The following is a 13,283-nucleotide window of genomic DNA, read 5'->3' as shown; positions in this document are numbered from 1 at the left end:
CCTATAAAGGCCTTGTTTGTCCGACTTGTTTGAGAGGACCATATTGCTGTAGGTGCCGCGGGTCCCGGCTGACAGCGTCGCCCCTTTGAGAGCGGGTGACGCGCGGCTCCCTCCTGGGAGGGTCCGAGCGGGCGGCTTAGCCAGGCGCTGGGAAAAAAGGTTTCAGTTGCATTTCAATGTCCATTGAACCCTGAATCCCCGGCCATGGTTTTTCCAGAGCCTCTGCGAACAGACAAAGGCACGGAGGAAGAGGCTGGGAAGATGCTTAGCGTCCAGCAGTGGGTGAAGGAGCTGCTACCCCCCAAAATCCCATCCCGGCAAGCTGAGCAGGGCTCGAAATCCTGCTTTTCCAATGACATCTAGTGGTAAAGGCAGGGAAGGAGGAAAACGTCGGCCGGGTTTTCCTGGCTCGAGCGCGGCGCCTCCCGCTGCGGCGTTTCGCCCTTTGTATGGCAGCAGACAGCCCCCAGCCAAGAGCGAGGCACAAACAAGCTGCACAGCAGCCTCGGCAGCCCGGCACGCCGGCCAGCCCACCCTGAAACCTGCGCTGCTCCCGGGGCCTCGTCCCGGATTTTCAGGGGCCCTGGAGCAGATGGCTGGGCTGGAAATGGAGGTGCTCAGCAGCCCCGCTGTCCTCTGGTCTGTGCTCCGACACGTCCCCGTGCGTGCTCCAGCTGCTCCCAGGCAGGTATGGGACACACCGGGCAGGCCTGGGAATATTTCCAGGGCAGGCAGAGTGCTCGCAGCAGCAGCCACAGGCAGGGACCCTGAAGCACAGGATATGGCTCCAGGGATGCTCGCAGGGCATCTCACCCAGCTAAGGTGGCCCCCAGGACCTGTGGTGGTCCTGGCAGGGGGGTGATGGCATGGCTGGGGCTAAATAACAGCCTGGGCTGCTCACTGCTTAACCAAGGTGCATTAAGATGTTAGGAAGAGCTTCCATACTTCACCAGACACTGGAAACCCCACCCTGGAGAGCACGCACTGGAGAGCTTGGTCATGAATGTTTCCACTACAGCATTTCAGAGCCGTGTCTTATGGCTCTCTGCACACCAGAGCACCCACACTGCCGGCCCATGAACTGCTGATGGATATTGTCCCGAGCCAAAAGGGACCATGGAGCCTAAATCCTTCTTGCACAGCCTCTTCTGCAGCAGATCCCTGCTACAGGGTACCTAGAGCAGCTGTGGCTGCCCCTTTCCTGGAATTGTCCAAGGCAGGGTTGGAGGGCACTTGGAGCGAGCTGGTCTGGCAGAAGGTGTCCCTGCCTGTGGCAAGGGATGGAACAAATTCTCCCCCAACCCAAATAATTTGGTGATTCTCTGACTCAGCACACAATGCTGAAGAATGCACCTGAGGATGCATCAGGGAGTGAGAACTTCAGGACCATGCTGACAGCAGGACAAAGAGATCAGAAATACAGATGCAGGAGGTGGCTTTGGTGGTCCTGCACAGAGGGAGAGCAGCTGTAACCTCCAAGGATTCTCACAGCTCGTGCCCAGAGCCTGTGCCACACTGTGAGCAGCCAGATGTGCAGCTGAGCCCAGCCCATTGGGCTGGAGGGTAATCTTCAGCTGGAGGCTGAGGGTGAAAATTGCAAAAGGAAACCTAGGAGGACATTCCCTGTCTCCTGTGACAGTGATTCCAGTCCCTCTGAGCAGTCCTATACAGAAGAGATGCCACAGCAAAACCAGGATCAAGGAAAAGCCCATCCACATTTACTGCTGGGAGAGAAAAACTGAGTAAAACCCAGCAGACAAACAGCTTTTAAAATGAAATACATTGAATCCAGAGTCACAGAGACCAAAATGGGTCAATAATAAATTGGAGATGCTTCCATCTTCCTGGGCTCAGGGTGCTCCAGTGCTCTGGTAGAGATCCTTGGGGTCCCCTGTGCACAATGTTCAGGCACATCCAATGTTCCTGTGCTGGATTTTATCAGAGGTGAAAGAAAACAAGGGAAAAAGCAGAAAAAAATGGAGACAGAACCAGAGAGAATGTGAGAGATCACATCCTTTGTGGGCCATAGGATGAGGAAGAAGCCTGTCCAAAGAAGGAGAACAAGCCTCCTGGATAACCTCCAGGTCAGCTCTTCCTTCTCAGTCATGCTGTGTGTCATCCTCTGAGGTCTCAGCCTGGAGACCAGGAGTGTCCCTCTCCAGGGCTTTTTGGGACAGTCATTGGTGGCTGCATGTTGGAGCTGGGAAGGAAGAGCTGCTACAACATTTCCCGAACTCTCCTGGCATTAGTTTGTCCTACAAAAAGGCTTTTCTTTCTCCTCTTTCCCTGCTTAGTGAGGACATGAGTCTGAACAAACACTGATAGTTTCAGCTCCTTGCTCTCCAGCAGCCTGAGGGACCTGTGCAATGGAGGGGGAGACTGAAGGACTGAGACAGAACTGCCTGGACTCATCCTGAGCCTGGGGCCAGAGTTGGAGCAACTGTGCTGGTTCCACATGGATGTCAAAAGGAGACGTCCATCTACTCCTGGCCATCCAGCCCACCCCAGGAGACCATCCAGTGCTGGGGAGGGCCAGCTGATCCTTGCCTTTCTCCAGGGTGGAGGTGCCCAGGGTGAGCCACGTTCTTCCCCACACCCTGAGGGACCATGCTCCTCTGCAGGCAGCTGGAACAGCAGTGGCAGGACCCCCATGAGCTCTGCAGAGCTCAGGTTTCATAACAGGAGCAGAGTCCAAGTCTCAGTGGCTGCTGAGGGCTTCCCACTGCTGGTGCCAAGTATCACCTGGAGATCTCCAGGAGCCAAAACTCTGCACAAAGCCCTCATGTTCCCAGAGCCTGACTCTGTGCCCAGCCTTCATGGACACCCCCAGGCTGCAGGACGAGACGTGTGACACAGGGTCACCTCACAGAGCAGAGGACATCAGGCCATGCAGCCCATGGCAGGGGTGCATCCCCCAGAGTCACCCACTCAGGGCAGGGCAGGGCAGGGCAGGGCTGTGCAGCTCCCTCCCAGGGATGTGCAGGGCTGTGCAGCTCCCTCCCAGGGATGTGCAGGGCTGTGCAGCTCCCTCCCAGGGATGTGCAGGGCTGTGCAGCCCCCTCCCAGGGATGTGCAGGGCTGTGCAGCTCCCTCCCAGGGATGTGCAGGGCTGTGCAGCTCCCTGCCAGGGATGTGCAGGGCTGTGCAGCTCCCTCCCAGGGATGTGCAGGGCTGTACAGCTCCCTCCTGGCTCCCCTGGAAGGGCCATCCATGACCCATTGCTGTTCCAGACAAAAGCCCCCCTGGCACTTCATGGGAGCAGAAGGGAGCACTGGGCAGTACCACACAGCTCCTGGGGAGCTGCCCCCACAAGCCCTCACCCCAGAGCTCCAGTCCCTGCTCTTTCTGAGGAAGCCAGGACAGCAGGCTCACAAATATTCCTCGTTTACACACCAGATGGGAATTCCAGGTATGTGTCCATGCATGCTGCACACATTTCCCTGCGGACCCTTCTTCTGCACGTGGCAGTGTCTTTGCTGTGCTGTGGGCTTCAAGCTGCCTTACTTGATTATTCTTCCCCCTCTGTATGTAACTGTGAGATTTTAGGGCAGAGTGAGGCTGTTGAGTGCAATCCTGGCCTCTTCCACGCCGGTACTGCCTGCCCACCGTGTGCACGGCTCTGGCCTTGGCTGCTGAAAGCGTCTTGTGTGTGCTCTAGGGGTGTTTGTGTGTTTTGTGTTGGTGCCTGTGCCCTGTGTGATAATTCAGTGAGCCTCCAGCCCACCTTGGGTGAGGCACATGGATCCATTTGTGACGGGATGGGGCTGGAGGCTCATCTCAGCCTCATCCTCTACAGCCAACCGAGGGCTGGAACCCACACAGGGCACCAGCGAGGCAGACGGGACCGGCTGTGGAGAGAGCAGGGCTGCTCCCCCTGTGGGGAAACTGAGGCATTCGGGGGAGACTGTGGGTGTGCCACTGATTTGTCCCCAGCCACTGATTTGTTCCCAGATACTGCCAGGAGCCAGTAGTGGAAGAAAAAAAAAAACGTTTGCCATTCCTTTTTCTTGGAGAAAACTTTTGGAGAGGAGAGCAGGGCTGTGTGAGGCTCTCCCAGACCTGCGTTGTCACAGCTTCAGCGTTGGTTTGGGGATTTCGCCAAGAGCCCGGTCCTGCATCACAGCAGAGGATGCCCACCATGGCAAAGCATCCCCATCCCGGCACAGCATTCCCAGAGTGACAGAGGATCCTCAGCCCAGCAGGGCATCCCGCCTGGCTCCTGGTCTTAATGGCTGGGGGACAAACTGAGTTCATTGTGGTGCATCCCTCAAGGGGTTAAGGACATGCACGCGGCCAGGCAGGCCCAGGCCGTGTCTCACCCGTCCGTCCCGCATCCCCTCTGCATCCTCTCCGCATCCCCTCCGCATCCCCTCCGCATCCCCTCCGCTGCGCGGGGCGGCACCGGGGAGATGCGCTCGGAGCCGGGCGCAAGAGGGCGGGAGGCAGCGGGAAACGGAGCGGAAGGAGCCGAGCCCCGACGTCCAGGCGATCTGTGCCTGGAGCTGAACCAGGCCAGGCTTCCCATCCCGCACATCCCCATGGAAACCTCGGCCCCGCCGCCCCCGCCCCACTGTCGGTCACCGGTGGCCGCGCAAGTCCGGGGGACCAGGGGAGCTGTCCGGGGGGTGCTCCCCGACACCCAGGGGCACTGCCGAGGCTGCCAAAGCTGCGAAAGCAGGGACTGAGCCCTTCCTCACACCCCCGCCTGCACCCACCCTCTCCGCAGCATTAGAAATCCCCGGCAGCATCCTCAGGCAGCATTCCCGGGAATCATCCCCAGGCAGCATTCCCGGGAATCATCCCCAGGCAGCATTCCCGGGACTCAGGCAGCATTCCCGGGAATCATCCCAGAGGCAGCATTCCCGGGACTCAGGCAGCATTCCCGGGGCCCATCCCCAGGCACCATTCCCGGGACTCAGGCAGCATTCCCGGGGCCCATCCCCAGGCAGCATTCCCGGGGCCCATCCCCAGGCAGCATTCCCGGGGCCCATCCCCAAGCAGCATTCCCGGGGCTCAGGCAGCATTCCCGGGACTCAGGCAGCATTCCCGGGAATCATCCCCAGGCAGCATTCCCGGGGCTCAGGCAGCATTCCCGGGACTCAGGCAGCATTCCCGGGGCTCAGGCAGCATTCCCGGGAATCATCCCCAGGCAGCATTCCCGGGACTCAGGCAGCATTCCCAGGGCCCGTCCCCAGGCAGCATTCCCGGGGCTCAGGCAGCATTCCCGGGGCTCAGGCAGCATTCCCGGGACTCAGGCAGCATCCCTACGCCTCCGGATCCAGCCCCGGGAGCATCTCTGCCCCCCTGCTCCAGCCCTGGAAGGATCCCAGCCCCTCGATCGAGCCCGGGGTACGTGGGGTGCCCCACCACGGGGGCTGCAGCCGCGGGATCGCCCCCACCCCACCCCGGTTCTGTGGTCTTTCCTCTCCTGCGCTCCCCTCCCAGCACGAGTCCCCTGAATGCTCCATTTGAAGCTAATTCCGGCTGAAATCTGGTTTGCTTTCCAGCGTTGCTGCTTTAAATTGGAGAGATTGACCTTGTAGCAGGAGGTGACATGCAGATGCACATCAGCAGCCCGTCAGAGCGGCGGCGGAGGCTGGGGGGGTACGGAGCCGCCTCGGGGACACGCCAACTATTTTATGAGTAATTTAATATCTGGAACACAGACTTTTCATTCCCAGAGATCTGCTGGGGAAAGAAAGAGCCTTTCTGCAGCCCCGCGAAGGCTGTTCCTCATAAGGAGGCAGAGCAGGAAAAAAAGGGCTGGGATTTAACTCCTTGGTGGCCAGCCAGCGCAGAGCCTCCCGCCTCCCGGTCCCTGCGGAGGGCCAGGAAAAGCAGGAATTCCCTGCGCACCTCTAAGCAAAGACAAGACAGGCTGTGTTACTCCAGGCAAAAGAAGCAATTGCTCCTTCCCATTCAAATTCAAACGCAAGCCTGGGTGAGGGTGGGGGAAACAAACTTAACAGCAGCCCTGAAGTGAGATTTGGAGCTGATGTCTGAACTCCCTTCCCTGTCCCAGCCTGGTTTCTGCTGTAACAAACTCCCCAGGAGTCTCCCTGGGGCTGGGACCACCCTCCAGCGGAACCAGTGCACCCAGGGGAGCCAGGCAGGGAGCTCCTGCCCTGCTGCCAGTGTGTCACCTGTGTGACCACCAGAGCTGCCATTTGCTGCTGTGTCCCGTTGTGATGCCTGTGACATCCCAACAGGCACTACCCTGTCCCAGTAACACCTCTGCCCAGAGCTTTCCAGCACTTTGGCACAGCACTGAACCCACACAGGGATTCCCATATGGCTCCTGGTTGATATTATGTTTTGGAGTAGTGGAGGGAAGGAAGAACACAAAAAACCCCAGTATTTCACTCCACAACCTGGCCCAAGGGCAGAGGAGATGGTGGAGAGCATCTCCAGCCTGGCAGCAGCAACTGTGGCTCAGAGCTGGAAGGCTGAAGGGAAGGAATTGCTCGTGGGCTGTGCAGGAGGGAGCTGCAGGGAAGAGAAAAGCCTCCCTGCACTGAGGAGCAGGGGCAGCAGCTACACGGGAGAAGAGCTGTTTGGAGGGGCTGGCATGGGAAGCTGGTCCAGGAGGCCCTGTTGGGCAGCCTGGCTGTGGCTGGTGCTGCCAGCAAGGACCAAAACCAAACAAGGATGGTTCAGGAAGGCTCTTCCTTGGTTATAGCAGGTACTGGGAACTCCTGGGCTGGGTGCAAACAGAGCAACACCTCTGCAATCTCCGTGATGTTTGCTGGTGATGTTAGACCAGACTGTGGCACTGACATCCCTGGCTCCATCTCCCTGACAAACAGCATGGCTGTGCTTTGATTCCTCCAGCCCAGCTTCACTTCCATGAACACTGACAGGCACACCCATTTCCACCTCATCAGATCTTGCCAGAGTCCTGTTCATGCCAAGACTGGAGCTTTGGCACAGAGAAAACCTCCAAACCCCCAATTAGATAATGCAGGAGAAACTTCCACGTGATTTTCTTGCTGGTCCCTATTGCTGTGTGCCTGTGAGCAGGAAGATTTCATTTTAACTCCCAGACAGCCCTGTTGGTGTCTTTGCCCACAGCTGTGCTCTTGGTTCCCTCCCTGTCCCACTCAAGTGGCCTCCAGCACCAACAGACCAAATTCCCCCACAGCTTCTTGGCAAAACACTGACATCCCCAAAACTCCTGAAGTCACCTTGAAACTCCTCCAGGTTCAGCACCTGCTGGCATCTGGTTGCCTCGGCTGCCCTTGGTGGTGCCTGACACCACGGGGAGGGTCACAGCACCGCCTGGGGAGGGAAGGGCTGTGCCGGGGCCCTGGGGAGGGACTGCAGCCGCCCTGGAAAGAAACCCAAGGGGAGTGACAAGGAGCAGAGTGTGCGTGTCAGGGGACAGCTCAGGGCACACACAGAGCACAGGGAGTGTGCAGGGGCAGGGGGAAGTGCACAGGGCTGGGTGTGCACAGTGAGTGTGCACACAGGGGCGAGTGACCACACACAGCACAAGCAGGAGCGTGCCCAGAGCCCCAGGCCAGCTCTGCCCACCTGGCTGAGGACAGATCCTGCAGGTTTATTCCCTGGTGCAGCCATGCCAGGTTGAAGCACTCGGCTCAGGCACCCATGGGGAAGGTGTAAGGAATTAATTAAATGTACAAATTGGCCCTTTCCTGCGTGCCAGTGGCTGTGGTGCTGCCCTGACCCTCCCTTACCACCCACAGCACCTGCCCCCACACAGGTTTCTCTCCAGCTCTCCTGCTAAAGGCTGTGTTGTTCCAAGATTGCCTGTTTCCATGGAATAATGCATCCCAGACCGAAGAGCAGGGCAGCAGATTCAGGAGCAGGGCTGGGTCAGTCCTGCTGCTCCTGGGAACAGCAGGCAGGACAGGTGGGACTGCCAGCACAGCACCCAACCACCCAGGTGCTTTTGGGCTTTCCACTGTGGCCCTGAGCAGCACAGGGGGCTCGGCATGGGGACTGATTGCTGCACGCAGGAGGAAGCAATGCCAGGTCCTGTGCAGGGAGCCATGGCCAGGGACATTCTGCCTCTGGCCTCAGTGAGTGCTGTAACAGCTTGAGAGGAAGGGGCCTCTCCAGCTGGGGGTGCAGGCTGCGGCTTTGGGGCTTCCTACAGGGCCAGAAACATGCTGCCCACCCTGAGCTGTCTGGGAAGAACTGAAGGGTGGTGTTGAGTGGACAACAACAGCTCCAGCACCCTCTGGGCCCCTTTCCTCATCCATTTTGGATACCAGGGGGTGTGAGTCTAATGGCAGCCTCAGAGGAGCCACCATCTCATGGGGCCACTGCCAGAGGTGGCATTGCTGGGTGCTGGCTGAGACCCATGGGAGGAAACTCTGCCCTCTGCACCTCTGGGCAGCATTTCCCTCTGCCTCTTTGGCAGCAGCTCCCTCTGCACCTGTTTCCCAGCTGTGTAAGCACCATGAGCTGCACTTACAGCTGCTGGTACTGCACTGCCCTCTGACTTTCCCCAGGCACAGCCAAGCCCTCAGTACACTTTTGGCTCATACTGGTCAGACATCTCTTTTAAAAATAACCAGCTTTTGTCCTTATACCTTTTCAAAAATCAAAAGTTATTATATTCATTACCTGGAAAGGCAGAAAGCTTCACCTTGGTGTCTAACAACATCCCGGGTCCCTTCCTACAGAGTTTCTGCTGCCAGTGCCTGTCTGCCATGGGGTTGTCCCATGCCAGAAGAAGAACTTTGCATTTGTCTCCATCAAATATCAGTGGGCTTCTGCCAGCTCATTTCCCAGCCTTCAGGGCTCTTGGAATGGCAGCCCTGGCCTCCAGTGTATCTCCATTCCTTGGTGCAGTGTCTCCTACCTGCTGAGGGCTCAGGAGGCTCAGGCAGTGTATGCTACCAGCCATTTTTTGGGTGTCAAACACCTGCTCTTTCCCCCCACCTGCCTTGCCCAGTTCAGTTTTATTTGTGATGCTGCATCTCCAGCTGTGAAACACCGCGGGTTTGGCGGCTGCACTGTGAAGGCCATCCAGTGCCCTGGCACAGGGGACCTTGAGAACACAACACCAACACCTGCGCTCAGACCTCTTGAGAGCAGCAGAGCCTGGGGACACGCGTGGCTGCACCCCGGGGGACAAAAGCCACAGATTTTGCTGCAGGAAGGATAAAGCTCCGAGGTGAGGAGGAGGAGGAATGAACCGGGCTGATCCTGCCCCTCGCAGACCTTGCGGGCATGGCTGCGCCCCGGAGCTGTGCCCGCCCGGCCGGCGGAGCGGGGATGCTGCCGCTGCCTGGCTGAGCCAGTCTCCAGTGCCACCTGCCGGCAAATGGCCCTGGACAGGAGCCTCGAGCGGGTTGCAGCAGCCTCGGTCACTGTCCTGCGCTGCGGCGGGGACACCTGAGCCGCCCAGAGTTGTGGGCCTGGACTCACCAGCAAACCTGGAGAGCTCAGGGGTGACGCTTTGTTAAATCCTGCCCATAGCACACTCACCTCGCCAAGACCTTTTGTCGTCATCCTTTCCATCCAGACCCTTTCAAATCCCAGATTCCCAGAAAAATTCCTGAATGTCCCTGTCCAGGCCCACCAGATGGGCTGGGGGCTGCAGGCAACCCACCCACACGGGCGCAGTGCTGGGTTGTCACCTGCCCCGGGGCCAGGGCTGTCCCTGGGCTCCTCAGCTTTAATTCATCCTGGGTCCACAGCTCTGCTATTGATGAGGAGCAGGCTGGGAGGGCTTGGCTGTGCTCCAGGACGTGGAGCACAGTTCTGTGCTGGGGTTTGGAGGCTGTACTGGGGGTGTCCTCCACATCACCCCCATCATGGCATCCAGTTGTTTGGCCCATGCTGACCTGCCCCACCTTATCACAAGCTTTGACAATCTTCTGTGGGTATTTCTGTCACTACCACCAAACAAAAAAAAGTCTGAGATAGGTTGGTGTCCTCAGATCCTGCCACAGCCAGGACTCTCCAGTACAGCACCATCTCCAGCATCTCCCCACCTACCACCAGTGGCCCTGATTTTCCCATTATATTATTTCTTGCCCCTTGCTAAAGGCTGAGCTGCCTCTCCATGTTTTCCTAACCCTGGGCTGGGACCCTTTGGGTGGCTCTGGACAGAGATTCTCACCCTGGTCTGCAGCAGGAACTGCATGACTTGTCTGGCTCTACTCAGCAGTAATGAGATGCTAACGAGCCTGGGCTGCACCCAAGAGGGCGAGAACCAGTGCCCTGGTTGTGTGAAAATTATTTGGGAGGAAAAAGGCAAATCCTATCCAGAAAGGACCAATAGTGCGAAGAGCTGTCATTTATTGTGCAAGAATGGCAGCAGTGTGCTTCAAGCACCAATTTAGGAGCAAAGAGTTTCCAGGGGAGTCCTCAGCTCTGCAGGGACTGCAGAGATTGGCCACAGACACATCTCCAGTGGGCTAAACCTCAGGGAAGATGAGGAAGCCAGAGAAGATGCTGTCAGACCCTTCCAGCCCCATCAAGGAGTTCTTCTCCGTTGGTTCCAGCCAGACAGACTCATTCATGGCCATCTTGAGGACCACACCCCCTGTGGTGACCTGGAAACTGTTATGCACGTAGTCACAGAAGGTCACCACCTTCTCGCCCCTGCCCTGGCCCTTTTTGATGTTGAGGCACAGGTTGCCCCGGGAGGTGACGTGGTAGGTGAAGTAGTAGGTGCCGGGCACGCGGCAGGTGAAGCGGCCGTAGCGGTTCTCGTAGTGGCCCTGCTCGTTGGTGAGGATGCGGTCGAAGCGGACGGGCTGCTCTCGGCGGGGGAAGGAGCTGACGCTCCTGGCAGCGGAGAACCCGGACTTGAAGGTCACCTTGTAGTCACCGGGTTCTCCCACGGGGCCAGGCAATCCTCTGCTACCTGGGAGGCCCGTTATACCTGGGATGCCAATGGGACCAACCTTCCCAGGATGCCCCGGTGCTCCTGGGGCTCCCTGCGCCCCTCTCCATTCTTCACTCTGGCCAGAGGGTCCTAGGAAAGAGGAGGAAGAGTGATTGTGGTCACAGCCAAGCCCCATTTGTCTGCAGAGGGAACATGAGCAAGGAAACCTGTGCTGGGTGTGGGTCAGTGGAGACCCTGCCCAACAAGCAGGTGTGACACACCTTGCTGTCATCCCCCTCCTTCCCCAGGTTCCTTGGGGTGCTCCATCATCCCCACCTGACAAGACCTCAAAGAACACAAGACAGTGTTTTACCCACCTGCAGCCTCTTCCTTACCTTGCTCACCCTTTGGGCCGTTCTCCCCATCCCTGCCATCGCTGCCAGGCTGTCCTGGTAATCCTGGGATGCCTGGGATGGTGCCGTAGGTCCTGCAGAGCGTGTCAGTGGCAGGCTGCCCTCCAGCCAGGCAGATCAGCATAGCCCACAAAGCCCACATCTGTGGGAGCGTGGAACGGTGTCAGAGGCTTTGCTGTGTGGTGGGGGGCTGGGGAAGGCACTCTGAGCTGCTCTGAAAGATGGTGACTGCAAGCAAGTCTGGGTAATACCATCAGGGAGGGAAAACATCCTACTGCAGAGTGAAATTCACTCTCCTGCTGGCCCTGGAGCAAAGAACCATAACCCTTGGGCAAGGCAGGGTTTGCAGTCTCTCGTCATTCTTAAATCCCCAGTTTACAAGTGCCCACAGCTTCAGCCACATGAATATTTGCGATAGGTTATCTCAGAGATCTGATGTCCAATGTGACCATGCTTCTGCCTTGCAGGAGAAATTCCCCATCTCATCTCAGGACCATATTTGCAGGGTAAAATCCTTACCCAACCAGAGCAGCTTTGTCATCTGCAAGGGAACAGGCCTTGCCTTCCACCAGCACATCTAAGGGACAGTGCCAGTCATTGAAGATGGCAATGAGCCCCCAAATCTCCATCCTCCATCCCACAGGTTCCCCTTGCGACCTTTCACACAGCTGCTCAATGCCAGAGGCATTTCTGTATCTAACGAGCCTCACTGGGATAGTTATCTGGGCTTCCATGCCTGGAGCCTTACCTTCTTCCTGCCCTTCCTGCCCAACTCCTTTCCCCCAGATCCTGGTGTGGGTGCATGTGGATAAGCACTGGGCATTTGGGGGCTGGATCTGGACATCACAGCACCCCAGACACAACTCCCCCATCCCACGCAGATTTTCCCAGCGCTGAAGCTCTGGTGCCAGCAGGACAAAGGATTGGTGAATTGGATCCTCCAGCCACAGCCGTTCTGATTTGGGTGCCACAGAAAAAAAGACCAATCCACAGGCTCCCAGCCATCAGAAGACAAGAGCTTCTCAGAGGAGGAGAGCACCCCCAGGGCACCTTTCAGACTGATGGACCTTTCAGTCCCTGATAACCCTTTTGGAACTCTGCCATCTCTGCTTTTATGTTTTCCTTCTTCCAGGTGGAGCAGGAGGGGTCAGGGTGCCATCAGAGACCTCCACCACCCCCAGCCCAGCACCTCCACCCCCAGTTTCTCTTCTGCCCCAGGCCACAGGGAAGTGCCAGCAATGCAGGTGACTGTCACCCCGCCAGAGCTGGGTTCCCCACATGCTCCTGTCTGCAGGGGGAACCTTGGGCTCAGTCTTGCGCTTACCTTGAGCTCCTTGTTCATCAGGTGGGGAGATGGAGCAGGACACCCCAGCGTCCTGCTCAGAAATGTCCGAGAGGAGAAGCAGAAGTTTGCTGCAAGGGTTATTGTGAAAGGATCTGGGACACATCCCCTTTTTATCTTTAGCTCCTGTCCTTTTTGTGTGGCAGTTTCAGATCCTCCACGAATGCTGTTCTCAGCTGAGCAGGACAAGACATCCCCAAATAGCACTCCAAGCCCCTCCAGCCACAGCTGTGCCCTGCAGGGTCCCTGGGTCCTGCTCAGGGGTGCTTGCTATGAGGAATACTCTTTGGAGCTCCAGATGAGTTTAAGGTAACCCATCAGAGCTGCAGAAATGTTCATGCACTTAGGCAGCACTCCTCAGGCTGCTCCACACACTTCCAGCTCTGCAGGCCCAGGGGATGCTGCAGAGTCTCAGCATCCATCACCTGAGCTCCTGACCCTCCTGAATATTGTGCACGGGAAGTGATTTTACCCTGTGGGAAAAGCATTCCCTGCTTTTGCTACTGCCTTGTGGAAGTGAAGTACAGGACGTTTGGAGAGGAGACTGCCTTGATCAACCCTTCAATGTGCAACACCAGGAGAAATCTCTGCTGGGTTTTGGGGGGCTCTGCATCCTCCACAACCACAAGCTCCTTTGGTTTGGCTCAGGAAAGCCAGAGCGCTTCCCCTGCCCCATCCTGGTAGGGACCCCAGAGATGTCCCAGCCATGGTGTTGGGGTTT

General features: G+C 57.7%; 2 protein-coding genes across 1 annotated transcript; both read right to left on the bottom strand.

Moving 5' to 3' along the window:
* LOC311162042 (ephrin type-B receptor 2) overlaps positions 1 to 13,283 on the bottom strand; it is a gene marked incomplete at both ends in the record, with an annotated part of 276,894 nt that overhangs the window by 147,188 nt on the left and 116,423 nt on the right.
* On the bottom strand, positions 10,263 to 12,650 carry C1QB (complement C1q B chain). Its single transcript, XM_084220158.1, has 3 exons — positions 12,545 to 12,650; positions 11,203 to 11,362; positions 10,263 to 10,957 (listed from the first exon to the last, which is right to left on the bottom strand). Exons 1-3 carry the CDS (start codon positions 12,560 to 12,562, stop codon positions 10,395 to 10,397), a joined length of 741 nt encoding a protein of 246 aa, XP_084076284.1. The 5' UTR covers positions 12,563 to 12,650; the 3' UTR covers positions 10,263 to 10,394.

Source organism: Fringilla coelebs, assembly GCF_963513975.1.
Source record: "Fringilla coelebs genome assembly, chromosome: 22".
In the NCBI taxonomy this organism is placed as follows: Eukaryota; Metazoa; Chordata; class Aves; order Passeriformes; family Fringillidae; genus Fringilla; species Fringilla coelebs.
This window is presented reverse-complemented; position numbering and strand designations above follow the sequence as displayed.